Genomic DNA, 26,498 nt, shown 5'->3' on the forward strand with positions numbered 1-26,498 from the left:
TATCATAATCTTCAGACTACCCTTCAACTTCCGCTGATGCCATCCACATTCCTGAACATCGTAGAATACCACATCTGATACGACAGGCAGAACGTAATGATATAGTTAGGGATTTAGGTCTTTCCAAGCAACACGCTGAACTATAAGGTTCTAGATTACAAAAATGGGATTTATTAGCAAAAGATATCAAGATGTCCGTGTTCAGAAAACGAAACGATAAACTGACTAGTTATTTTGTAATGGAAAATTCTGTTTGTGGCTGCAAAAATGTGAACGGGCTTATGAATGAATTAGATATTGAATATAATCCAGAAGAATGGAGACTGTTCATCGATTCATAAAAACTAAGCTTAAAAGCAGTTTTATTGCACAATGGCAATACAGAACCTTCCATCAGTGGCTCATTCAGTCACTATGAAAGAAACTTATGAAAACATGCCACTAATATTGAATGCAGTAAATTGTAATGAACATCGCTGGGCAATTTGTGGGGATTTGAAAGTAATAGCTTTTTTGCTTGGATTACAAGGAGGGTTTACTAGGTTATGTTGTTTTTTATGTTTGTGGGACAGTCGAGCAACACCACAACATTATGTGGTGAAGAACTGGCCTATCAGACAAGGTTATATTCCTGGTGAGCGTAATATTAAATATCCTCCGCTAGTGCAACGTGAAAAAGTGCTTCTTCCTCCACTGCATATAAAACTAGAGCTAATGAAAAAATTTTTGAAAGCTCTAGATAAGAGTGGAGAAGCCTTTCAGTGCTAAAGACTCTGTTCCCTAAAATCAGTGATGCTAAATTAAAAGAAGGCATATTTGTCGATCCATAAATTAGAAAACTTTTGAAGGACAGCATTTTTGAGAAAAGACTTAACCCCAAGGAATTACCAGCATGGAAATATTTTGCATCAAAGGTTTTTAGAGAATCATAAGGCAGAAAAGTATCGCCAATTAATAGAGACGTTTCTATGAAACTAAAAAAAATGGCCTGCAGTATGTTACTGAAGATCCACTTCTTACATTCACATTTGAACTTCTTTCCTGAAAACTTGGGGGACTGTAAGTGATGAGCACGGAGAGCGATTTCACCAAGACATTGCTACAATGGAGCAACGGTATCAAGAAAGATGGGATCCAGCAATGATGGGCAATTATTGCTAGTTTTTGAAAAGAGAAGATTCCAGTTCTCATAAGAGAAAAAATTAAGGTAGTTTTTTTATCTTTTTTTTATTTTATTGCATGAAGAGTGGCTTTTATAAGTCGTAATAGCTGTTCCGTTATTACTGTATCAGTTTTATCATATCTAAGCTGCCCTTGGAAATTTTCACACAAGAAATGAGAACAAAATAATTTGTAATAGGTCAAAAATCCTGATTTTTCAATGTATCAAGTAAGTATCTATAACACAAGAATGTGACGTGTTACGAACCTTTCGCTATCATTTTCGTGTTCAGCGCATGCGAATTAGTTAAAATCAGCCTATTTTATTAATGTTATGGAAAAAAAGTTCAAATTTGTATGTATGTATTTATTTACACTGCAAGTGGGCAAGCACCCGGTGGCAGTGGTATATACAATATTAACAATACACAATAAAATGATAACCAATACACAATAAAATTTACAATACACAATACAATTTTACAACACATATACAATTTTACACACAATACAATAATAATACACAATACAATTTAACACAATAATAATAAAACATAAAATAAAATACAACCTACATAATTATCTATAGGTCCTACATAAGTTTCAATAGTCTTTCACTTTACTCTCATCTCATTCCCTGTAGTGGCACTATGACGCATTTCACTGACACTTTAGCACACATTTCACTGACCTCTGTAACACATTTCACTGACACTATAGAACACATTTCATTGACGCTATAAATTATCACTGATCGGAACTGTTCACTGCACTGTAAAACCATAACTTCACTGACTCACCTCGCTTCACTGATACAACAGTTCAAATAAGTCAAATAATTACATCCTTATGCATAATTATAAACAGAACTACATTTAAACTAAACATTTCTAGTCTAAGGCCCTCTTACACTCTAGTTTTAAATAATTTACAATTCAAACCAAGGAAATAAACTCGTCAGCCTAGATAAATACATGTCACCTTAAAAAATTAAATGTTGAATGTCACCTTAATTTTAATTTTCACTTTATATACAACTTTTTAAATTATTCTTGAATCTCCTTAAGGAAGGACAGCCCTCAAAGACCGCTGCAGGTAGGTCATTCCAATCATTTATAGTTCTATTTAAAAATGAGAATTTACCTACATCCGTTTTCTGTTTCCTACATTTGATTTTAAAATCATGATCGTTCCTACCATAGTACGTTGGCTTTTCTAACCGAGCCGTTATGTCTACCCATGCTTTCTGACCTAGATGTGCTCTATACAATGATGTTATTCTAGTTTTCCTACGTCTGTTTTCCAAAATTTGTTGAGTAGTGTAATTGGTAGATACAATGCACGTACTGAATACTTACAAAACATATAATAAATCAAACTTACATAGTTTAGTTTATTTACTTACACTATTGATCATATACATGCAGTAGAATTTATCAGTACATAAGAGAAGTACTAGTAATAATCACTGAAATACCAAAAAATAATTAATAGAAACAATACAATGAAACCTGCTAGAGCAGAGGAAAACAACGTACAAGTTTCCCCCTTACTGAAATTTTCTTCTGCAAGTTAGCATGGAACAGGAAACAGTAATTTTACTTGCATTCCAGGGCGAACGTGACAACATTTATTTGTGCAATGTCTGCTAGCATAATTGTGTTGGAAGACAACAAACTAATTCTCTCTTCGTATTGCTTGGATCCATTGTTTTAGGATTTCAGGACAAGAATGCAAAATTAATGTATATATATATATATATATATATATATATATATATATATATATCAAGATTCTAGCCTAGGCTTACAGTATCACTTCGTTTTACCTTCGGTTTTCTCGTAACAAAAGCAGAATAAACTTAGGCCTAACTATGGAAATGGATACCACTTCTCATTCTTTGGTCTTCTGAACAGCCAAATGTCACACAACGTCTCTCAATTTTGTTTGTCTTTATTGCGCTTATAGAACATGAACGTATAATAATAATAATAATAATAATAATAATAATAATAATAATAATAATGATGATGATGATGATGGTTTATTTTAACTGGCAGAGTTAATAGATCGACTATTGATCAGATTTTTTGTATTCGACAGGTATTGGAGAAAAAATGGGAGTACAAGGATACAGTACATCAGTTATTCATAGATTTCAAAAAGGCATATGACTCGGTTAAGAGAGAAGTTCTATATAATATTCTTACTGAATTTGGTATTGCCAAGGATATAGTTCGATTAAATAACGCAATTTAACGTTAACACAACTTGTAGGTCTAGGCTATCTTTGACTTCCTTAGGTAGGGATCTTGGTCAGGTGGTTACACTCTTATTGTAGAACTGCATCATTGTGATCTGCAGGAGTATTACATCCATCTTAGAGACTACTATAACACTGCTTCAAGCACACGTTCCCTTCCCTACTGATGTGGAGCTGGGCTTGAGCGTGGTTTTGATCCCCGCTTCGGCTGATCAACTAGCTTTGTTTTCTCAAGTTTTCCCGAACTGTAAGCAGAATGTCAGATAATCACATGGCGAATCTTCGACCTCATACTCTTCAAAAAACATCTCATTATGACTAATCCCATCGACGTTAAATAAGCTTGTAGCTAATACAACGTCGTTAAATAACCGGCTACAAACGTCTTATATCAGCCAGGGAATATAATAAGTTATGTTACAAATACATTTCCTTAGACACGAATCCTGTTGCTCCAAGCCAAATATGATGTAATTCTCTCATTCTTTCAGGAGCGAGAATTTAAAGTTTTAACGAGTGTATAAAATCATAGTATCGTGTTTCACACCAATTGGTTAGAGAGAAAATCATAGAAATAAAATATGCTAGTCATATTTTGCCACAATGAAGATAACATTAGGATGCAAAACATGCAGCAAAATCTTTTTTTTTTTTTTTTTTGCCAAAAATTGATCCATCATATTTGCTTGGAATCACAAAATTTCTGTACGGCCTATATGTAGAGGCATTTCGTCTTCATTTGTCAAAGAATTTTCTATAGCATTCGACACTGAAGATTTTATTGATGCAAAATTGTGAAACAAAATAGTCTAATTTTTAGTAGGAAGATGGTTCGGAATGTGAAGAATTCGTATAGGACGTCAGTTGACTTGAAAACACTAGAAAGTAGGTAAAATGTAGAAATAATTGATCGATACAGATAACCTAAAACTGATTATTTAATACGTGCAATGAAGAGGAAGAACATTTAAAAATAAACGTGAAACGCACATTATATTTCACTTAGTATAAGCAAGGCATACAGAAGGTATAAACTAACCCAACCTAACCTACACAAGGCATACGAAAAGCCTAAAGTAAGCTAATGTAAGCTAACCTGTCACAGATTCCTGCACCGGAGAACCTACAAATATTCAAGATGGAAGTTTCAGTGTTGCATGCAATAGAAAAGCCTTTTTCGTGGTCACAGTGACATGTTTGCTAGCTTTGTCTAAATTGTGGCCATGAATTATTACGCAAAACGCACTAGCTGTAGTCCCGCGCCTTGGCGTCCCGCCTAGGACCCGCGTTACGGAATGCGCGCTGGTTCGAGTCCTCATGGGGGAAGAAATTTTCTCATGAAATTTCGGCCAGTGTATGGGACCGGTGCCCACCCAGCATCGTGATGCACTTGGGGAGCTGCGATAGGTAGCGAAATCCGGTTGCGAATACCAGCTATAACGGCTGGGGGGGATCATCGTGCTAACCACACGATACCTCCATTCTGTTTGGATGATCGTCCACCTCTGCTTCGACATGTAGGCGTGAGGCCAGCAGCCGGCTGGTCGGTCTAGGCCCCTCACGGGCTGTAGCGCCACGGATTATTTTAACGCACTAGCTGTGGAAAGACAGCCCAGAATGAGACAATATTTTTATTACCGCGTAACAATCTCCCTGCTGGTCTGTTCTTCATTTAATTATAAGGAAGGACATAATTTGGTCGGAAAGGTGGACACATGGACACAGGTCCCACAGTGCCTTTCACAGTTTGTTGGAGTGATTACACGTAGGCCTACGTATTGAACTTCCATGTTATTATTATTGGATGGATTATCTTTTGTAATAATTAAATTACCGAGTCTTTCCATGTGTTTGCATTATTTCATTTTTATGTTTTCAGTAAACTGTTTAAATAATATAAAAATAAAAATTAACAAGAATAAATGATAATTTTAAAGATATGATTGAAACACCTTGCATATACGAATCTGTAAGAGCTTAGGTTTGGTTAGTTTAGGTTAATGTTATGCCGTGCACATATGATCAATTGCAACTCAAAAAAAAAAAAAAAAAAAACACAAATTCACAATAATTTTCACTTCCTAAATCACCGGAAGTACTTCAACCCTAGTTTCACCAATCATAACTTTCCATTATATCTTTAAAATTACCGATTAAAATTTTAACCAACTTAAATCGGTAGTTATTACAAAATGAACAGACAAAAATAAATAAAATACAAAGAGTCAACATTGATAATGAAGGATTTGCGAGTGCCATTTAATATTCAAATTTATTTTAAATTTTTAAAATTATGTTTTGTAGGTCATGTGCAGTGTTCGACACACACACGCACACGCACGCACGCACACACACACACAACGATCTCGTATAGCGTGAATTTGTCCAAGTCCACTTTGGGCAGCGCCAAGTCCACACGACTACGGAAAGAAGTTATTTTGCACCTAAATTATCCTAAGTATATATAATAATGATAATAATAATAATAATATTAATAATAATAATAATAATAAATTATTTATAACACTTGAGTAAGCTGCCGCTTGCATGATAAAATTATCATCTTCTCAAATAGTAAGCCTAGGACCTGTTAGCCTGGAATATCTTTCGTGAGGTCTTCCAATAAGTCTTATCCCTCATGATGTGTAGTGAAGCATCTGTCTAGGTAGTCTGGGCGCTCCATTTTTTGTACATGTTGAAGCCAGTTGTGTCCGCATTCTTATATATATTGTACAGTTGGTGTTATTTCTAATTCTCTGCAGTGTCAGTGTTCTTCTGTAATCTAGAAGACTATAGCCAGCAGTTCTTCGTAGAAATCTTATTTCTGCAATCGTTGGTCACCTTGGAGTCGAATAGCTGAGAACTGATTATGCCAAAATTTTATATGATTTAAGTCTTCTTTGTCTTTGTACTTTTGTGACTGAAAAGACTTGGTTAATGATTCTCAAAGATTTATTATAAGTTTGTATTTTATTAGACATATCACATTCTTCAAGGTATCTTAGGGTGAAACCTAAATATCTGAAGGAGTTGGTTGACCTGCTCCAGTATGAAATTATCGATGTACACCTTACATCTCACGGGTGTTTACTCTTAAAAGACTTTTTTTCTTGTTGAAATTTCTAAATTTTAGGTTTTTGTCATAAGATTTAGGTGGTGAATAGAGTATTGAATTCATCTTGGTTATTGTCGAAAAGGACTTGTTGATTTGCATATAACAGAGCATCTAGAGCAGGCCTGGCACTAGTAACTCATTTGACACGCTGCACATTTCCCCTTAAGTCTCCACTCCACCTTCCCCGGCTGAGACGAGTACACCGGAAAGTAAGCATTGCTCAATGACGGATTGTATAAGGCTTTTACGAAATTTCGGCTTTCGCTGGTCGCCTGAAATCCATCACTGGTGCACAGTGCCTGCTGCCCGTTTGTTTATAAGGCAGTGTAATCGAAAGGCACATGGACGGAGTTTCTGAGTTACTTTTCACTTCTCCGTTGTGTGCAGGGCTGACACAGAGCGTTATTTCCTTGGAGTGTGATGGATCCATGTACTGTCAAACGCCAGCGACGAATGATTCAAGATTCTGTCAAGGGCTGACAGAGAGCAACTTTGTCTGCTATCACACTAATTATAACATTTTTGTTACGTAAATATGTACGTAAGCTACTCTATATGAAAACAACGCGGATTAATGACCATTTCACATTATAATCGGAATCATGTTCACTCTGCCCGTGTTAGGCTTATGAGTGCACAGGACAGAGGAAGCAAACCGTTTGTAGCTGCATAACAATCTAGATACATTAAACGAACCTTAATACGTATGAATTTATCTAAATTAATACATGGATATAACATATTCATAACGTAAATAGAATAGCAAGATTATATACTTAATTTCAGAATTATTGCATTAATTTGAATTTTCGTATGACGTAACTACGATTGTTGGCCTCTCGCACCTTCCACTTCACTCGCCAGCTGCTGGCGGCGCTAGGGACTCTGCGGACAGCAATGTACTTGTTGTGTACCGGTGTAGTAGTGCGTTGCGTGTTGAATGTCGTTTGCCGATAGATACTTTCAGTGATGCATAATATTTTCTAAAACTCCAAAAAAGTGTTGCAGCCATGAAGCTCTGCTGGGAATTCAACAGGTATGTCCAGTGCTTCAGTGACCACATGCAGTCTACTGTGTAACTCACCTTCTCCACTCTGCGCCGGCATAGAACTTTATTCTTTGAGTATACTCCGTTCCATAATGTCTGACACTAGATGTGAAAGTTACCGGCAGAGGTGGAGAGAAGTATAACTGCTATTCAACCAATGGCATAGATCTCATTCCATTGGTTGTGTAACAATATACGGCCCTCCTGCTCTGTTGGCAATGTTTACTTCTCCTGTCAGACATTATGGAACGAAGTATAGACGCAATGCATCATTCTATCGTGTGATACAAAAGGCATAGACTCGATTCCCAACTTTAATTCGGTAGCAGCATAGCAAAAATGAATGGTTGTGGTGCATGTGTGTGTTTATATGTCAATTTATAGCTTTAGAATGGAACGCCTTTATTACCTCCTAGTGAACACTCTTATTTAAGTATGTCCATATGCTTTCAGTATGTTTTGTCACTATGCTAAGTTTTACTTATTGTTAGATTAACATAGTACAAAAAATCAAAGAAACTTTTTCGGTCTGAGAATATTGCAACAAATTATTATTAATGATCCATTCAATGTGATGTTAAGGCACGTAGGTTCCATAGCTTAGGCTAATTTTGATTAATATTCGATTCGCAGCGTCTGTCGACAGAAAACTTGCTGTAATTTATCGAAGGGTATAAACACACCATAAGCTTGGGTTTCCATTATCAGCTTAGTAGTTGTAGTTACTTGGGCAACTCTCCGAAGACAGGTCTGAACCTCATGAGTGACACCAATCAGGAATCACTCAAGAGGAAACTAAGCCACGAGATAATGGGGTAGGTATATAAACTATAGGAGGGTCAATAATGTAATTTTTTACATTTTCCTTTTAATACCAGCAATACTAATTTTGCCTCTGATTGAGGTTCTGGCTGATAGGCTATGTACATCTATTAACAGGCAGTACATCTCACTTGACGATTTCTGTCGGAGAAATAAAAATTGTTTGTATGCATCTCAAGTCTGATTAGTGTACTTGTAGCTAATCGGTGATATATGTAATGGAGAGGGAAGGGAACTGACCATCCTACCCCATTATCTCCTGGCCTAGTTGTCTCATAAGTGGTGTCTTGCTGGTATCACTTGAGGTTCAGACCTGTCTTCGGACAATTGACTAAACAATAACAATAATAATTTGAGGGCAAGTAGGTTTCCAGGTCAATTAATTTTGGCTAAACTAGCGCAGAGATGGTTCCAATCGTACTCCGTTAATAAACCTCTATTGTTGTACAGCTGCTTCTTCAGCCTTACCAACATAACTAAGCGTGACATTAGGAAAGTTTCACGCCAGTGTACACTGGATTTTTTAAAGTTATGTTTTGTTAGGTTACAGCTTAGATTAGGTTAGATTAGATTAGATTAGATGAAGTTTGGTTAGTTTAGGTTTTTCTGAATTATTGCGTATCACGTTAAGGTGCAATTGTATATACATTCTTGGCTTCTAGTCGAGTCATACCTATTATAAAAAAAGTTCCGATGGCAATTTCACACTGAAAATGAGGGTCGGAAATTGCTGTGAAAGTGGAGGCTGGCGGAGAAGTGCAGGAAGTTGAAACAGGTTAAGTTAGGTTAGCTTAAGCTTTTCGAATGCTTTGAATTTACGAATGTGCGACAGGCCGGTTAGTTTAGACTGAATGTCTTGCATGTCGCATGATGATCAGAACTTCATAACTCCTAGAAACAAAATTTTACAGGGAAGCAAGAAATTATCTAGATAACGAGGCTTTTACGCATTCTTAGCGAAACACTGCGATGTTGCAATAAAATCAGTCTTCTTGATGATGAGGTATCTGATTTTCTATTGCTGTTTCATTTTGAGCCATAAATGGAATTAGGCTGCGCGATTTTGTTTCTTAACTTCCCAACCAAAAATGGACTTACTAGGTTTTGAAAGGAAATTGGTGGCAGCATTATTATACTGCTAATATTTCTAAACACAATTCTCTTGTTTATTAACATTATGTTTATTGAAAATCGTATAATAATGTAATAAGTAAAAACAAATTATAACATCTATATAGACAAAAAATACATGAAATATGAAACGAAAATAAAACTGGAGTTTAAAGCGGTAATAATTAATTGCACTCTGCCTAGTTATGAGAACCAGATAGTGGACTTATCCCGTATCCAATTTTCACCCAGCTCCTTACACGCCATTCTCCAATGCAGAGTGTGTTAAGAAATATGGTCTTACGAACATGAATCATTTTATCATTAATTAAAAAATGATAATGCAACGTGTATGATCTATGGCGTATTTCTGTTGTAGTATCTCTGGACATCCTCTGATTTTATTCGTCGTAGAGTGGAAATATTTAAAATTTTGGCTTCACTTGTCGTTTTCCACTGTCTTCGTTACATTTCCACTTACCAGGTTCATTTTTACTGTACCCCTACTCGCTCCTTGTTAATGCTCCTCTTCCACGTTGCTTTATCTATTTTCCACCAGCCAGTTTCTCTGGGATGTCACCACTTCATATTGAGTCTTATGGTGTTTGAAACTACGGTATAAGAGTATAACCAATTGGAGGTATAAAACAGTAATAAGTACTTGACCATGAAAACTACTCATTTTTAATACATAATATGTATAATTTTGAAATACAAACCTCATCAGAATCATTTTCTGAGGAAATGCCATTGTCGTTTTCACCAGGTACGTATGCTTTATCTTTCACGCTATCGTCACTATCAAACTCATGATTTCCAAGTCATGTTCAGTCAATTCTGCAATTCAATACAATTAAATATTAAAATATATACAATGAGCGATTCGTGATGTTGAGCACGCTGTCTACGTGTGTGCAAGTTGGCGTAATTTCGGCGACATGGGGTAGCTGATAATAATAATTGCGTCATTACACCAAAAAATGCGTTATAGCTCGAATAACAAAGCATTAGAAACATAATAATAATAATAATAATAATAATAATAATAATAGTAATATTAATAATGATAATAATAATAATATTAATAATGATGATGATAATAATAATAATATTAATAATGAAAATAATAATAATAATAATAATAATAATAATAATAATATTAATAATGATGATGATAATAATAATAATATTAATAATGAAAATAATAATAATAATAATAATAATAATAATAATAATAATGGTGGTGGTGGTGGCAGTGGTAGTATATTGTCGTATAAGACTAATGTGAGATGTTTTGTTTTGTTTTGTTTTGTTTTTGCAGGTAAGCGTCCCCTTCATGAGACAGCTCTGTCGGTGTCGACTGCAAGGTAAGTTTTTTTAAGTATTGACTGGGTACGTTCCTGTGGGAAATCTGTTTAGAGATGAATGTCTTTCAACAAGTACAACGAACATAGTAATTAAAAAAAGTATTTCGAGATACTCTATTATCACGGGATGTATAATTTTTTCTTTTCGATGGAAGAAAGTACGAACCGTATGAGAAAAGTGTTGACGTATCACTTGATTACCGTAACACGTGACATTCAGAAAAACAGCGTCTTAGAACTTACCATAGGCCTACTATTATTATATAGAACGACGTAGCTCGTAAATCGAGCCGCAATCTGTCTGTTGCAGTAGCCTACTTCAAAAAAAATCCTTTTCTGGATTTTTGTAGTCAACAGTGTTTATATTCTGGTATTGAAATTCGTATGAAATTTCCGCATTCAGTTGTGACTGAAACTTCCATCTGAGAGATGTTAAAATACCTCCGTAAAATCGTCTGGATAGCCTTTTTATCTGGTTAGTTGGTCTGTAATCATTAAAGTGATTGCTATGATCACAATATATAGTGATAGTGAAATTTTGTGATCAGTGAAAAGTTTATAGTGTCAGTGAAATGTGTTCTACTCGTATAGCGTCAGTGAAGTGTGCCATAGTGCCAGTGCAGTGAGTGAGGTGAAAGAGTATCAGTGCCAAAGAGAAGAATGGAGCGTGCGAAATGGACAGACAGAAGAAGAAGTGAAGCTATGTTGGAAAGAGTAAGTGAAGAGAGAATAATGCTGAACTTGTCAGGAAGAGAAATGAAAGGAATTGGTTGGGTCACTGGCTGAGAAGAAACTGCCTACTGAAGGATACACTGGAAGGAATTGTGAACGGGAGAAGAGTTGGGAGAAGAAGAAACTATCAGGTGATAGACGACATCAAGATAATATGCATCATGTGCGGGGGCAAGAGGAAGGCAGGGTGTAGGAAAGATTGTACAGTTGGGTTTGCAGGAAATTATGAATTAATAAATAATTGAATGAATGTAAATTATAATATGTATCATGTAATGTATGTATGTATGTATGTATGTATGTATGTATGTATGTATGTATGTATGTATGTATGTATGTATGTATGTATGTATGCAAGTTGTAATGGCAAATTACTTTTACTTTAAGTAATTAGTTACTTAAAATATTATTATTATTATTATTATTATTATTATTATTATTATTAAATGTAATTATTCTGTGTAATTATGTCTTCAGTGCCATCGCGTGTTCTAATAAACACATACAAGTAAACAGTGCACTGACTACGAAGATACAGCCGTTCACCCATCATTCTAAATGACGCCTACATTTAATATTAAATGACAGTGACTTGACCACACCATCACTTTGTGATGATGATGATGATGATGATGATGATGATGATGATGATGATGATATGGGTACACATACAGACTATACAGATGAGAGGGAAGTAAGCTGAGACGTCCGTGCAGAAGATTTCCGACTCGTAAAAGAAATCTGTACCTGTCAGAGTACTTTGGGCATATACATTGAAATTGGACACTGAATAGCCTCTGCAATAGAGAAGGTCGTTGTAATGCAGTCATTACCAACTGGTCGAGTTGTGACGTCGGACTACGCTTTTCCTCTCGGAGAAATAGTCAGAGTCGATCTCGGAGCTGTGGCGGATCGTGGCTGTCGGAGCTACTAGCTCTGGTTGAATATATAGGTCTGATAGTGTAGAGAATGAAAGGAAAGCAGATGTCGGTTCCTTCGATTATTATGAAGTCGTGCTCTTTTCACTTAGCAAGCCCACTACTCTTTTCTTTCCTGTCCACTACACTTCTCTTCAATGCCCCCCTCTTTGCCAATACTTCCATTCTCCTCTGTCCTCTTCTCTCCACTATAAAAACTTCGCTTTTTGCTACGTTTTGATTTCATTCCCGTGTTTTACGTCTCGCCGCTGATTGTGTTGTGTTCTGTCTGCTGAACCTTCGCTTGTCTCCGAATCCCTGGATTAGCTGACTTGCTGCGTGCGGAAGTAAGACAGCCACATCTGTGATTCAGAACCAGCCTCATACTGGATCGCAATAAAAGTTCTAGTACTCGCTTGCCCCAGCTATCAATTTACCATATTAACTCTGTCACATAATTTCTCAACAAAGACATCGAAATGCGAACCCTGGACGACCAGTAAGATTTGTAATTGATGAAGAGTGCTTAAGGAGCAGATTTCTATCTATACCCTTGTGCACTATTATCACTTCATCAATGAAATTGTTGAATAGCCTATATCATGAACTTTATACGAACGAAGAGGGGCAGAAATTTTTTATAGTAATGTCACAAGAGGTCTGAGATCCCCGATAAATCCAGGGGCGAAGCGAGTGGGTGTATCTGGGTGATCAGACATCGAGTGACATTTATTAGGACTATTTCGTGATGAAATAAAAATGTAAATAATATAAGCTTATCTCTCAAATTCGCTTATAAAATGTTAATAATTGTACACTTATGAATACTTAACCTATTCAGATATTGTGAAGTTGAAATAGATGAATATCGATTACTGCAATGAAGAAATTGGATGTTATTCAGTAATGCCAATTGAGAAAAGCGAAATACAGATTTAAAATGTTATTTACATGTACTGAAATACATTTTCATTATCTGCTGAAATAATAATTTATATTAAACATTTCATAATATAATTACAAATAACCTGATTAATATCTACATTAATTAAATAAACAGTTGTTATGAAAGAGTGTCATTTTCTTTAGATATGATGGAAATGGAATTAGAAGATTAAGATGTAGGTGTGAAAGTAGGATTTCGCACTTTATTTAGTACAATGGATTCATGCTCATCGATTTACGGGGAAACAGTTGGCGAGACTGACTAAATAGAAGAACAATCATGTGATAAATTGATAGTGACAAATCGAGCTGCAGAAATTATCGCGATGTATGATTGTGATCGGTTGGAATTCAAAATTTCATTACACTTCATTGGTCGAAAATGAAATGACGTCACATAAACGAAATAGTCATGTTAATTATGATGGTCGTAATAATGACTATCAAGATTGCTTTTATGACGTCGACGGCACAGACGTAATGTAGGTAATTCGGCTATCATCTTCCCATCTCAGAGATCTTTGTTTGAAGTCTGAGAGAACCTATAAAATGTGTGGTATGAATAGTTATGTACAATAGAAGTAAATTTATTACAGTTATATGAACATTCATTCATTCATTCATTCATTTATTTTATTCCATAGATCTTACATGAGCAATGAAGCTTTAAGATGTGGAACATGTCAACATTTTACAATATTACAATTACAATTTTTACAAATTTTTATAGTTTTACAATTTAGTAATTTTCTACAATTTTTACAATTTTGTACAATTTTTTTACATTTTGGCGAGATGTAGTGAGATGAGATGAGGTCCGAGGATTCGCCAAAATATTACCCGGCATTTGCCTTTTCGGTGGGGGAAACCTCGGAAAAACCCAACCCATTGTTTTACAGTATCAACTCTTGTTTTCCCTTGCATCAATAACTAATGTATACATGGTAATAATCATAATCATAATCATTTATTGCATCCACTGATCACATACATGATATGGGACATGTCATATTTACAAACTAATAATTAATTACATAATATACATAAAAGTAATAACTATAATTAAATGCAACACAAATACAAATATACAAAACTTGGAACTTGATTGAAAAAAACTACAGGTCAGTCGATTTCGGCTATAAGTCCCGTTTGCAGTATGTCTTGAAGTCAGGAGTCAATTTCAACCATCGCGTCTTTCATGAGAAGACATCCTTCTCGAAGTCGGGATCTGGAAAAGAGGAAGTAAAATTGTTTGAAGTAGGCTTTCTTTTCCTATTCAGTTATGACAATTTTCAATAAATTCGTTCATACTGTAAAAGCAGTTTTTGATTAAAATTTTATAAAGTGCTTTCTTAAATTTCTGATGTGCAGATATTTCTTTAAGATAATTTGGTAGGCTATTGTACATAAGAAGACCAGCATGAATGAAACTGTTTTTATATAGAGTTGTGTTAAAACTTTCAATAAAATAATTATCTTTGTTTCTTGTATTGTGCTGGTGTGTGTCTGAATTTGTAGGAAAGCTATACAAATTATATTTGATAAAATTTAGGGTTTCATAAATATAAATACAGGGTAATGGCAAGATGTGTAATTTTTTGAAGAATGGTCTGCAGCTGGTAGTTTGAGACACTTGAACTATGGCTCTAATTGCTCTCTTATGTAGTTTAAGTATTTGTATTGAATTAGGTGAATTACCCCAAAAGATTATACCATACGTTAAGATAGAGTGAAAGTATGCAAAGTACAATGTGCGAGCAGATTCAATAGATGATGCTGTTATTAGTAATCGCAAGGCAAAGCAAATTTTACTTAATTTCTTCCCTAGTTCCTGAAGGTGTACGGACCATTTTAAATGTTCATCTAGCCATATAACAAGAAATTTTGTACTGTTAGAATATTGAATTGTTTCATTTTGATACTCTATGACCGGCCACTCAGAATTATTATTTTGTGAATGATGAAAAGAAAATGGCTAATAATAATAATAATAATAATAATAATAATAATAATAATAATAACACCAACAACAATAATAATAATAACACCAACAATAATAATAATAATAATTATTATTTATTTATTTATTTTTATTTATTTATTTAGAATATTAACGTACAAAACAACAGCACAAGGCCAATTACAGTTTAGCACGATACAGAACAGAACAAAACAACAAATGATGATGAGAATGAATGATAGAAAATGGGAATGAGATGAAAATACAAACAATATAATAGTCTACATTAATCATTGATCAAATGCAACAAAGTAAGATAGCAGAAATAGTTATTAAAATTAGTTCAGTGAGATAATTAAAAATAATGGCAATTAAATATAATGAATGACATAATGAATAGATATAAAAAACAGTGCATACAAATAATTATTAAAATTACAGTCGAATACAAATAAACAATAATGACAAATTGGATAGATAATTACAAAAATACATGATACAGAAAAGCTAAAAACAACTGAAGTTAATAATAATTTATTTTGCGTACATCATCAATCATAATCTTTTGTTATCTCTTATGTAATTGTAATGCAGTTTAGGGATACGAAGATAAAAAAATGTATTTTAGAGGTACGCTAGCAAAAAAGATTGACTATCACTGCTCTACCTTGTACAATGAATGTCAGTCTTTTAAATTCTCTTTCAGTTGCTATGGATGTGATCAAGACAGAACCTGAAGGTGATCCGTTGGCAATACAAGTTAATAAGGCAGTTGTGGAAGACAAGAAGCCTTTGTCAGAGGTAAATTGGAAGTTACTGCTACATATTTTCTGCTATAGACATACGTTAACAAACAGTTAAACCCGTAGAAAAGAAAAACCTAAAAACATTTATATCAAATATTTTTAATAGGAAATGAAATATCTACAGTAAAATTCTTAATGTTTACCACATAAACCGTGTAAAATATTTATACGAGACTTATGCACAGTTGGCACAGAAAACGTTACTAAAAACCATGTATAGGCAGTGATAATTGCTTTGCTGTAGTAATATGCACGAAAGCCCCCTGTTTAAGGGGTTAGATACTGCTTAAAGGAGTGAAATTTTGGCAATATTCAACTTTTTTTTCCTGTATTACTTTATCTTGTACAATAATGAAAATTAATATGTGTAAAGCGCTGTCCTTCTGCTATACGATAAACATAATTTTACTATTTAAAAATAATTATATATATATATATATATAATTCGAAATTTTCTCGGGCTTCCAGCCAGGTCATAAGTTGGTGATCCACCGACATTTCGAGGATGTTCATCTTCCTCATCTTCAGGGTTAAGTGATATCTGAGGGAATGAATGAATGAGTGGGGGGAGGAGAAACTTTAAAGATACGTGAAAACACGTCCTTTTTGCAAGGGGGGAGTTGGGGCTGTGAAAAACTGAATATGTGAGCTCCAGGCCTCTTGGCCACTTGTCTCACTTCGGGTTTCGCCACCCCAGTGAAGGAGCGCTAGAAATTTCCAGTGGGTAAGCCGAAAATGGACGTAACTGATTAGCTACAACATACGGGGGGGGGGAGGAGGGGCAGAAGTACAGCGACCTGATCCGGAGGAGAGACGCGATGGAGGAGAAGTCTAGGCACGAAACGGTGATAGCCAGTTTGGCTGTTTGAAGATTCGAACGCGTAGGGATTAATCTTACAATAGCCAATTGGCTCTTTGATGATTTTTCTCAGATCAGGAGACCAGCCAATTGGCTCCTTGATGACTCCAGTGATCTGTACAAGGGGACGATTGAACCCTGCCAGGGCCCGAGTTCGATGTGAACAATCATTTATCTTGAGCCGTCACCAATGTCTGGGGAAGTGAATGCAGGTCCGTGGCCCATTTCTTTTAGGGCTCATCCCGACATTTGTCTTAACGCCTTAGGAAAACCACGGAAAAACCTTAGGCAGGATGAGATGTCTCAATTTTAGAGACTAGCCAGTTGGCTCTTAGATAAAATGACTTGATTCGATGGATGTAGACTAGCCAATTGGCTCTATTACAACTCCATCGATCAGCAAAACGGATTTATTGGGGACGATATGTTAGCTCAAGTTATTTAACTATCATAACGGTATTAGCCAATTGACTTTTTGATGGTTTCTGTCAGATCCGGAGACTAGTCAATTGACTCTTCACTCCGTAGACCTGTAAGAGGGATAGAATGGATTTATAGCCCGAGTTAGAGCAGGCCATTTCACAGCGGTTGCTTATTAGATTAAGTCATGAATTAATAATCTACTACCTAAATCTGGGAGTGACACCTGCCTCCCTGTTTTCCTGTCTTAAGAGAATAGCTAGTGGACCTGTCTGGTGTCTTCGCCGTAACCTAGGATCATACCGGCCGAGGCCTGATATGAGCGAGTTGGAGCTGGCACGAGCGGCCTCATACAGGTTTCTAGCCAATCGAGCAATGAACTCGTCTACGGTTGGCAAGTTTAGCTCATCGTGGAACTTCTCTGAGGGAAAATCGAAAAAAATCGAAAAAATCGAAGGAGAATTGGGAGGAAAATTTAAAAGGTACGCAAAACGCGTCCTTGCAAGGGGTTGGGGGCTGTTCAAAACTAAATATGTGAGCTCCAAGCCTGTTGGCCACTAGTCTCACTCCGGGTTACGCTGCTCCCCTGAAGGAGCTCTAGAAAATTTTGAAGGGGAAGCCGAAATTGGACGTAACCTCTTAGGTACCACATACGCGAGGGGGGCTGAGATTGATCAATTGATCACTGAACGGGGCGAGGTGGAGTTGGCTGGTGTTTGCCGTTAGGATGGCAAGACGCCGTCATCTGTTGTTCGATGACAAAGCAGGTGAAGGCCGTCGGAAGAAGCGCCGTGAAATCTAAGCTGCAATTTGAGAGGTCCCTGTCCTTTCAATTTGCGACTTATTGAGTGACCTCGTATGTTTAATAGACTATTAATATTATCTGAACTAGGGCATACATAATTTATAATAAAGGTGGAGTATATATGGGGAAGGGCATATAGGTCCGTGGCCCATTTCTTATAGGGCTCATCCCGACATTTGTCTTACGCCTGAGGAAAACCACGGAATACCTTAGGCAGGATGAGTTGTCTCATATAAGAGACTAGCCAATTTGGCTATTATGTAGGAGGTCATGAGCCTTGTTGATTTGTCTCAATTTCGAGACCAGCCATTTGGCTATATGATGGCTCAATTGCGAAGAGGGGGGAGAGATGTAATTGTTAATTAGGGAGATTCATGGGGTTATGAGTGCAGGTCCGTGGCCCATTTCTTTTAGGGCTCATCCCGACATTTGTCTTAGCGCCTTAGGAAAACCACGGAAAAACCTTAGGCAGGATGAGTTGTCTCAATATCAGAGACTAGCCAGTTGGCTCTTAGGTTGAATGACTCTATGAATCGAGTTCTCTGAGGGTACCTAGCTCCTTAATTTATAGTGCCAGAGGGAGTCAGCCGAGGAGCTGTGCGCCGATTGGCTGTTATTAGTGCGGACCGCGGCGAGAACGCGGCCGACGTGTCGTCTTGCTTTGTGCTTTCCGGCTGAATGACCTTGGGTCTCACGGTGTGCTCGGCGGACGAGTTCTCCGCTGATGACGGCCCGTCGTCCGGGCGGTGAGAAATTTAATAGCCGGTGACCATGCCGCGCTTAGTTGGAGACCCGAGTCCCGGTTCAGGTTACCGCGTTCCGCCGCTATGGCCAGGGTTTCTTTTACTCTTCTATCCCAATAGCCCGCACATTTTACCAGGACCTCGGCGTTATTGAAATTAGCCCTATGGCTTTTTTCAATGCAATGTTCAGCCAATCCGGATTTTTCGGGCTGCATTAATCTGATGCTTCTTTGATGTTCCGAAAGACGCGTCGCTATTGTGCGTCCAGTCTGACCAATGTAAGCCGCATCACATTCACACGGGATGCGGTATATCCCTGGTACTCTGAGGCCTAGATCGTCTTTTACTGATCTGACCTTGTTCCTGATTTTTGGCGGAGGTTTGTGGATTGTTTTTATTCCATGCTTGTGGAGCAGTCTGCTTATCTTTCCCGACAACTTCCCTGTGAATGGTAGACAGGCTGTGGCTGGTTTTTCCGCTTCTAGTGAGTCCGTGATGGGCTGCTGCTCCTGCTTCTCGTGTCTTGCTCTGTTCAAAGAGGCCCCGATGTCTTTAGCCAAATATCCATTCTGCTGGAGGGTGAGCTTCAGGTGTTGAAATTCAGTGTCTAATTGCTCCGGGTCCGATATAGAGACTGCTCTATGGGCCAGTGTGTTAAGTATGCCCATCCGCTGCGCTTTGTGATGGAAACTATTCGCGTTCAGGTACAAGTTGGTGTGTGTGGGTTTACGGTATACCGCATGGCCCAGAGATCCGTTGTTATTTCTGGAGATAAGGATGTCCAGAAATGGGAGTTACACCGTTCGTTTCAACCTCCATAGTGAACTGGATCTGGGGTCGTAGACTGTTTATATGCCTGAGAAAATCTGGTAATGTGTCTTGTCCATGAGGCCAGATGACGAACGTATCGTCTACGTATCTGAAGAAATGTGTAGGCTTTAATGGCGCTGTAGCTAGTATTTCATGCTCCAGATGCTCCATATAGTAGTTGGAGATGGCTGGTGAAAGCGGAGAACCCATGGCGACTCCGTCAGTAGTTATATATATATATATATATATATATATATATATATATATATATATATATATATATATTTTTTTTTAAATTCACTGTTCACTGTGCAGTGATGAAGCGTTTCCCTCATAACTCAAAAGGTATTCAACATTCTGTGATGAAAATTTTTTGTGTGTATTTATGCATGTCATGTCTACAATATGGTGCAAAATCACTTCTCTATTATCTTTTAATAGATTGTCTGACAAAAAATAAGTTCATTTTAAAAAATGGTCAAACATTTAACACAAATTAAAACAAAAATATTGTTTATTAAGGAATGTAGTTGAAAGAGCATGATATTGTAAACATGAGTTTCAGCAATAAAATAAAAGAGAGAGAACATGAAAAAGTTAACAAGTTTATGGGTTATGAGGGAAACGCTTCATCACTGCACATTGTACACAGAGATATACTTACTTATGGCTTTTAAGGAACCCGGAGGTTCATTGCCGCCCTCCCATAAGCCCGCCATCAGTCCCTATCCTGAGCAAGACTAATCCAGTCCCTAGATCATATCCCACCTCCCTCAAATCCATTTTAATATTATCTTCCCATCTACGTCTCGGCCTCCCTAAAGGTCTTTTTCCCTCTGGTCTCCCAACTAACACTCTATATGCATTTCTGGATTCGCCCTTACGTGCTACATGCCCTGCCCATCTCGAACGTCTGGATTTAATGTTCCTAATTATGTCAGGTGAAGAATACAATGCGTGCAGTTCTGTGTTGTGCAACTGTCTCCATTCTCCTGTAACTTCATCCCTCTTAGCCCCAAATATTTTCCTAAGAACCTTATTCTCAAACACCCTTAACCTATGTTCCTCTCTCAGAGTGACAGTCCAAGTTTCACAACCATAAAGAACAACCGGTAATATAACTGTTTTATAAACTGTAACTTTCAGATTTTTTGACAGCAGACTAGATGATAAAAGCTTCTCAACCGAATAATAACAGGCATTTCCCATATTTATTCTGTGTTTAATTTCCTCCCGAATATCATTTATATTTTTTTACTGTTGCTCCAAGATATTTGAACTTCTCCACTTCTTCAAAAGATAAATTTCCAATTTTTATATTTCCATTTCGTACAATATTCTCGTCACAAGATATAATCATATACTTTGTCTTTTCGGGACTTACTTCCAAACCTATCTCTGTAGTTGCTTCAAGTAAAATTCCCGTGTTTTCCCTAATCGTTTGTGGATTTTCTCACGTCATCCGCATAGACAAGCTGCTGATGTACCCCGTTCAATTCCAAACCCTCTCTGTTATCCTGGACTTTACTAATGGCATACTCTAGAGCAAAGTTAAAAAGTAAAGGTGATAGTGCATCTCCTTGCTTTAGCCCACAGTGAATTGGAAACGCATCTAACAGAAACTGGCCTATACGAACTCTGCTGTACGTTTCACTGAGACACATTTGAATTAATCGAACTAGTTTCTTGGGAATACCAAATTCAATAAGAATATTATATAAAATTTCTCTCTTAACCGAGTCAGATGCCTTTTTGAAATCTATGAATAACTGATTACACAGAGATATATTACAATTGTTACAGCTTTTATTGGTAAATTGCTTTATATTTCATCTGGCCGGGAATATGCACTATTATCTTATGCATAATCTTTTTGCGCGTCGATTGTATTGGAATTGACACTTCATTCAAAGTCGTCCTGGGATCTGCAGGGTGGGACAGCTCACAGAGAGTGTCTTGCATGGTCAGGGGGTAGAGAGGTGAAGGGAAGCAGAGGGAAACTGTAAAACCCATATTTTGCTGCCGTGGCTTGCAGAGCCAGGCGACAAGGGAAGAAGATCTTTCCTCCAACTCCCACACCATTATTGTAATGCTACGTCAAATGGATTCTCTATTCCCTTGAAACCAAATGGCAAAATTTTTATTTTCTCTTCACATACTTATTGTTGTAGAAACTTATAGAGTTAATATAACGAAGTTAATAGTCTCTTTTGCCTTATTATTTCGTATATATCTAGCCTCCAGCAGAACCTGCCTTAACTCAAAACGATTGCACGAGTATAATCCTTTCGATATAGCACGTAAAATACGAAAGAGTCTTCTTTTCCGTACCGTAACTTAACCAGTGCAAATGTGCAAGCATGAGTGTGTGTGAATTACAGAATATTAATTTTATTTTTCTCAGCTTTCCCTTGCGGAGAAGATTCATGTAATGAAGTGAAATTAAAGGGTCGTTCGTTACCCGACTTAAATCTTACTCAAGCTTCATCCAGCCGAAATAGTGCATATATGTAAGGAAGTGTAACAGTGAAATTTAAGTTGAACATTTGTGGTTGACTCCTCTTCGGTGGTGATACTACATAGACTAGGAGTGGTGTGACAGATTTAGGGTCGTATTCATAGACGAGACTTTGGAAAGTACAAAGTCACCATTTTCCTATTCACAGTCGACGCTTTAACGAAAGTAAACTTCAATCGTGACTTTACTTCGAAGTCGCCGAAAATCTAGACTTTGACTTTGACTTTCGTTCGTGGACATAAGGAAAATGGCTGATATTTGGAAAATTGTTGAATTTTCCGAGAATATTGAGGGCATCTAAACCTGTTCATGTTCCTAAGCGTATTATTAGATACAGATAATAAATTTAAATCAAGGTACAGATTTAATAAACAGACAGTATTAGATATCCTCGTCATGTTTCAACATTCATTGATGAATAAAAATCAAAGAGGATTATCTGTTCCACCCATATTTGAATTTCTTATTTCATCGCGATTTTACGCTACAGGTAATTCATGGCTTAATAATGATTTGACTATTTAATTCTATAGAGGATAATTATGTTATACAGTTGGATATGCAGTTAGTTTATAATCCTGCGGTCGTCATAATAATGTTTTCTGAATATTTATTTCAATTAATTTTTAAGTAATCTATCATTAGTGGCATCTTCTTATCTTCCTTATTTTCAGAAAAAAATTATTTTATAATGAAATAATTCGAGGGCTTAATGTGAACCTAACCTAACTACAATCGATGTTTTGTTCACAACAAAATTCTTAGCAGGCAATACTATTTCAGATGAACTATATCATCATGTTTTGTAGTTACGAATTTTATTGTATTATATACGAGTACAAGACTGTTCGAAACAGTTACGATTTTTTGTGACCAAGTAGAAGAACGAATTATTATCTATTGGTGTAAAGATATAAAAATGTCAATTTTTTTACTTACGTTAGTTTCATACTAAGCCCACGAATAATTATTCTTATGTAAAGCAGCAAGAACGGTTAAAAATCGCTTAACATGTACCGATGTTCAATTGTTTCATTGATTTGTGACTCAAAAGATGGCTTCGATTGTGGCAGTGCCTACTTTATTTCAACTATCTATTAATTTAATTCGTTTAGAAGGCAGTGATTGTGATTGCCAACATTAGAACAAGATCGTCAAATCTCAACTTACCGGCGACAAAGTCAAAGTCTCAGAAGGATTGTCTATGAATAGGACTTTTAACAAAGTTAAACTTTACTACGAAAGTCGACTTTGGGAAGACTTCGTCCAAAGTCTCGTTTATGAATACGGCCCTTAGGACATTCGCCTCTAAAAATTAAAAAGCACGAATCTTCGCAATCTCACTTGAAAAATGTTGTTTCATAGGCTATGTTAGGAAAAACTAATATTTCTGCGCAATTAAGTGAAACGAACAGAACAAACATTCTCAAACATAATCAAGAAGTGAGAAAAAAATCGTGAAATTATTTTTAAAAATATTGATTATATTAAGTTTTGTGGCCTATCTGAACTTCCCCTTAGGGGACATGCTGATGCTAAAGTCCGTGAGTAATCTAAACGAGCCTGTCAAAAATTATTTTCTGCCGATCAGAAATTCAGACTGAAATTGATGGTATTAGTTTTTTTTTAGCGATTAGCAAGTGATACCACAGACATCTCCCAACTAAGTGTGAAAGTTTTGGTTTTTCGATATGTAGTGCATTTATTTTTGTCCTACACTTATTAGTAATGGTGTCGAGAAGTAAAATTTGTATGCACCAAAATCTACTGCAGCTCTCCCAATCCACAAGTTCACGAGCCGCCACTGGCAACAAACGTTCAATGTAAATGTGCATAAATGCGACAACCACATTGGACTTCAGAAACGAAGAAGGTAATGAAGAAAATGAAATCACAGATGTGTTTGAACTGATCTGAAATTAAATTAAATGCTAATGGCATGGGCAATGTTCAAAAAGATATTGAGCAGTAGGTGTTCAGGAATGGATTTCTAAGGGGTGGTACAGTTCATGTAAGTTAACACGTTAAGTGAAGAATTTCTTCTAAGTAATTGAATTGTATTCCATCGCATACTGTGAATTGCGAGCGAGGATTTAGTTGCGTGAATCTTGTAAAAACTGGAATTAGAAACTGCCTTTCAGTAAGAAGAGTTAGCACTCTGCTAACAATACATCTTGAAGGGCCTACACGTAAATAATTTAAATGTTCCGAGTGTCCATAGAGTAACGCGTATTAATGTGATGTAAATTCAGCAGTAATTGATACTAAGCATATCTGCGTCTAATATTTACTTACATAAGTATATCTAGATTGTGGCAAGATGGATTGAAAGTAGGTAATAAAACTCCAAGAAACAAATTACATAACTTTTTGTTTGTGTATACCGGTACTTTATTAATTTTATCTTTTATTTATAATATTCCACAACCTTTTCGCAATTTGCACAGATATAATTTTTCATTTGTGGTTTTCTGCGACAATTATTTATTTTTTTTTTTTAGCTTAAACTCTGCTGGTATGTAGCCTATATATTTGGTAATGTATGTACCCTGGACCTCTATTGAGGGAAGACAGCCTGGCCCATGCTTACTACATAATTACCGTATATTGATTTTGTGAACAGTTACCTGAACTATTAATGGTGAGAGTGGAATTTTAATATAATGTTTTATAAGATAAATATGAGAAAGTTTCAATAGTATTGATAGCGTATGCAATGTTTTTTTTTACATATATAATAAACCCTTCATATGACATGTTTCCTTTTGAATAAGCATGTCGTAAGTTGCAGTTTCATTAAAGGCATTTCGAAAAGCTCAGATATAGCAAACAGCTGATTTTTTTACTTTCTTTCAGTTGTAATGGACGTGATCAAAATGGAACCTGACGTTGACCCATTGGCTGTAGAAGAGGCAAATACTTCACTAGGTGTAAGTGTGAATAGACCTTTCATTCGAATCCAACAACTTCAACCTTTGTTTCTGTTTTATACTTATTTTCATTTACTAATTGTTACACAGCCACTGTAGTAATATACTTTATGCTCGACCATGCCGAAAGGTAGTAATTATACACCTGGTAGCAGTCCTTTAATGCATGTCATTAAAGTACACCTACTCATTAAAGTACAGGTCTTCAGCCAATGATAACTCAGCTTACATGTGTTCAGCCAATGACAAGTCAGCTTTGTACCGTTATAAAACCGCAAGTATCGATTATTCTCGGATATGCAATCGAAAGAGAATTAGCGAAAAGTCACGGAGGCTGGAAATCCAATACTGTCGCAGAAGGTTATGTTCTGTTACTATAATAATTAGCGTTAATTGTAAATAATATTCAAATAAATTCAATTTGTCATCTCGTTTTTCAATGTCGAATTCAATAATCAAGGTTATAATATTATAATATTATCAAGTTTAACGGGACTACGTCAAGGTCAATGACATTATTGTTCCTCGGAAAAAATCAATACTTTCGCGTCTGCGCACATCTCACAATTCATGACTTGGAACAAGGTCACTTCCGATCTTGTCAGATACAAATAAAATGTATACATCTGAATACCGGTAATTTCAAGTTAAAAATATGGTCGAGCATAAAAAGTCGTATGAAACTCGCCTATAATGGTAATTAAGAAGCTCGTATGAAAATTATGAAACTCGCTTGCGCTCGTTTCATAAATATCCATATTCGATTCTTAATTACTATCATTATAGGCTCGTTGCATAATGTACTGTTAATTTATCATATTTTATGTTATTGAAACTCACGCCTCACTTTGTTACTGAGATTTCATTTCCCATGAAAACTTTGCGGTTAAAAAATAAATTAATTTCTTCTTTATGCAGCATTTACTCTGCTATTTGAGTCCATAAACTTCAATGATGAGTAGTTAAATTCTCTCATCCTTTGTTTATAATTTATAAACTTCATGAATTTGAATCTAGCTTGTGAAGGTAATACCGGTATTGTCAATTGCGTTTCTTTTTATAAACTTTGTTAAGCACGTATAAAGACGTCTGTGAGAGGTGATTGATTTATTTACGTTCGTGCGTGTGATCACACATACATACACGTACACAACACATACACCGAAA

General features: G+C 36.2%; 1 protein-coding gene across 4 annotated transcripts in view; it reads left to right on the plus strand.

Moving 5' to 3' along the window:
- The window catches only part of LOC138693847 (zinc finger protein 664-like), a 62,640-nt gene that overhangs the window by 13,367 nt on the left and 22,775 nt on the right, over positions 1-26,498 (plus strand). For 2 of the 4 annotated variants that reach the window (XM_069817673.1, XM_069817670.1), the window contains exons 2-3: positions 16,147-16,241; positions 25,258-25,331. In XM_069817673.1, the coding sequence (XP_069673774.1) occupies positions 25,263-25,331 (69 nt within the window). In that variant the 5' untranslated portion in view covers positions 16,147-16,241; positions 25,258-25,262. Of the gene's footprint in view, positions 1-10,840; positions 10,887-16,146; positions 16,242-25,257; positions 25,332-26,498 lie in introns of all 4 variants that reach the window. The other 2 variants (XM_069817671.1, XM_069817672.1) reach the window with 2 other exon arrangements.

This window comes from Periplaneta americana, unplaced genomic scaffold, assembly GCF_040183065.1.
Source record: "Periplaneta americana isolate PAMFEO1 unplaced genomic scaffold, P.americana_PAMFEO1_priV1 scaffold_23, whole genome shotgun sequence".
NCBI classification, from domain to species: Eukaryota; Metazoa; Arthropoda; class Insecta; order Blattodea; family Blattidae; genus Periplaneta; species Periplaneta americana.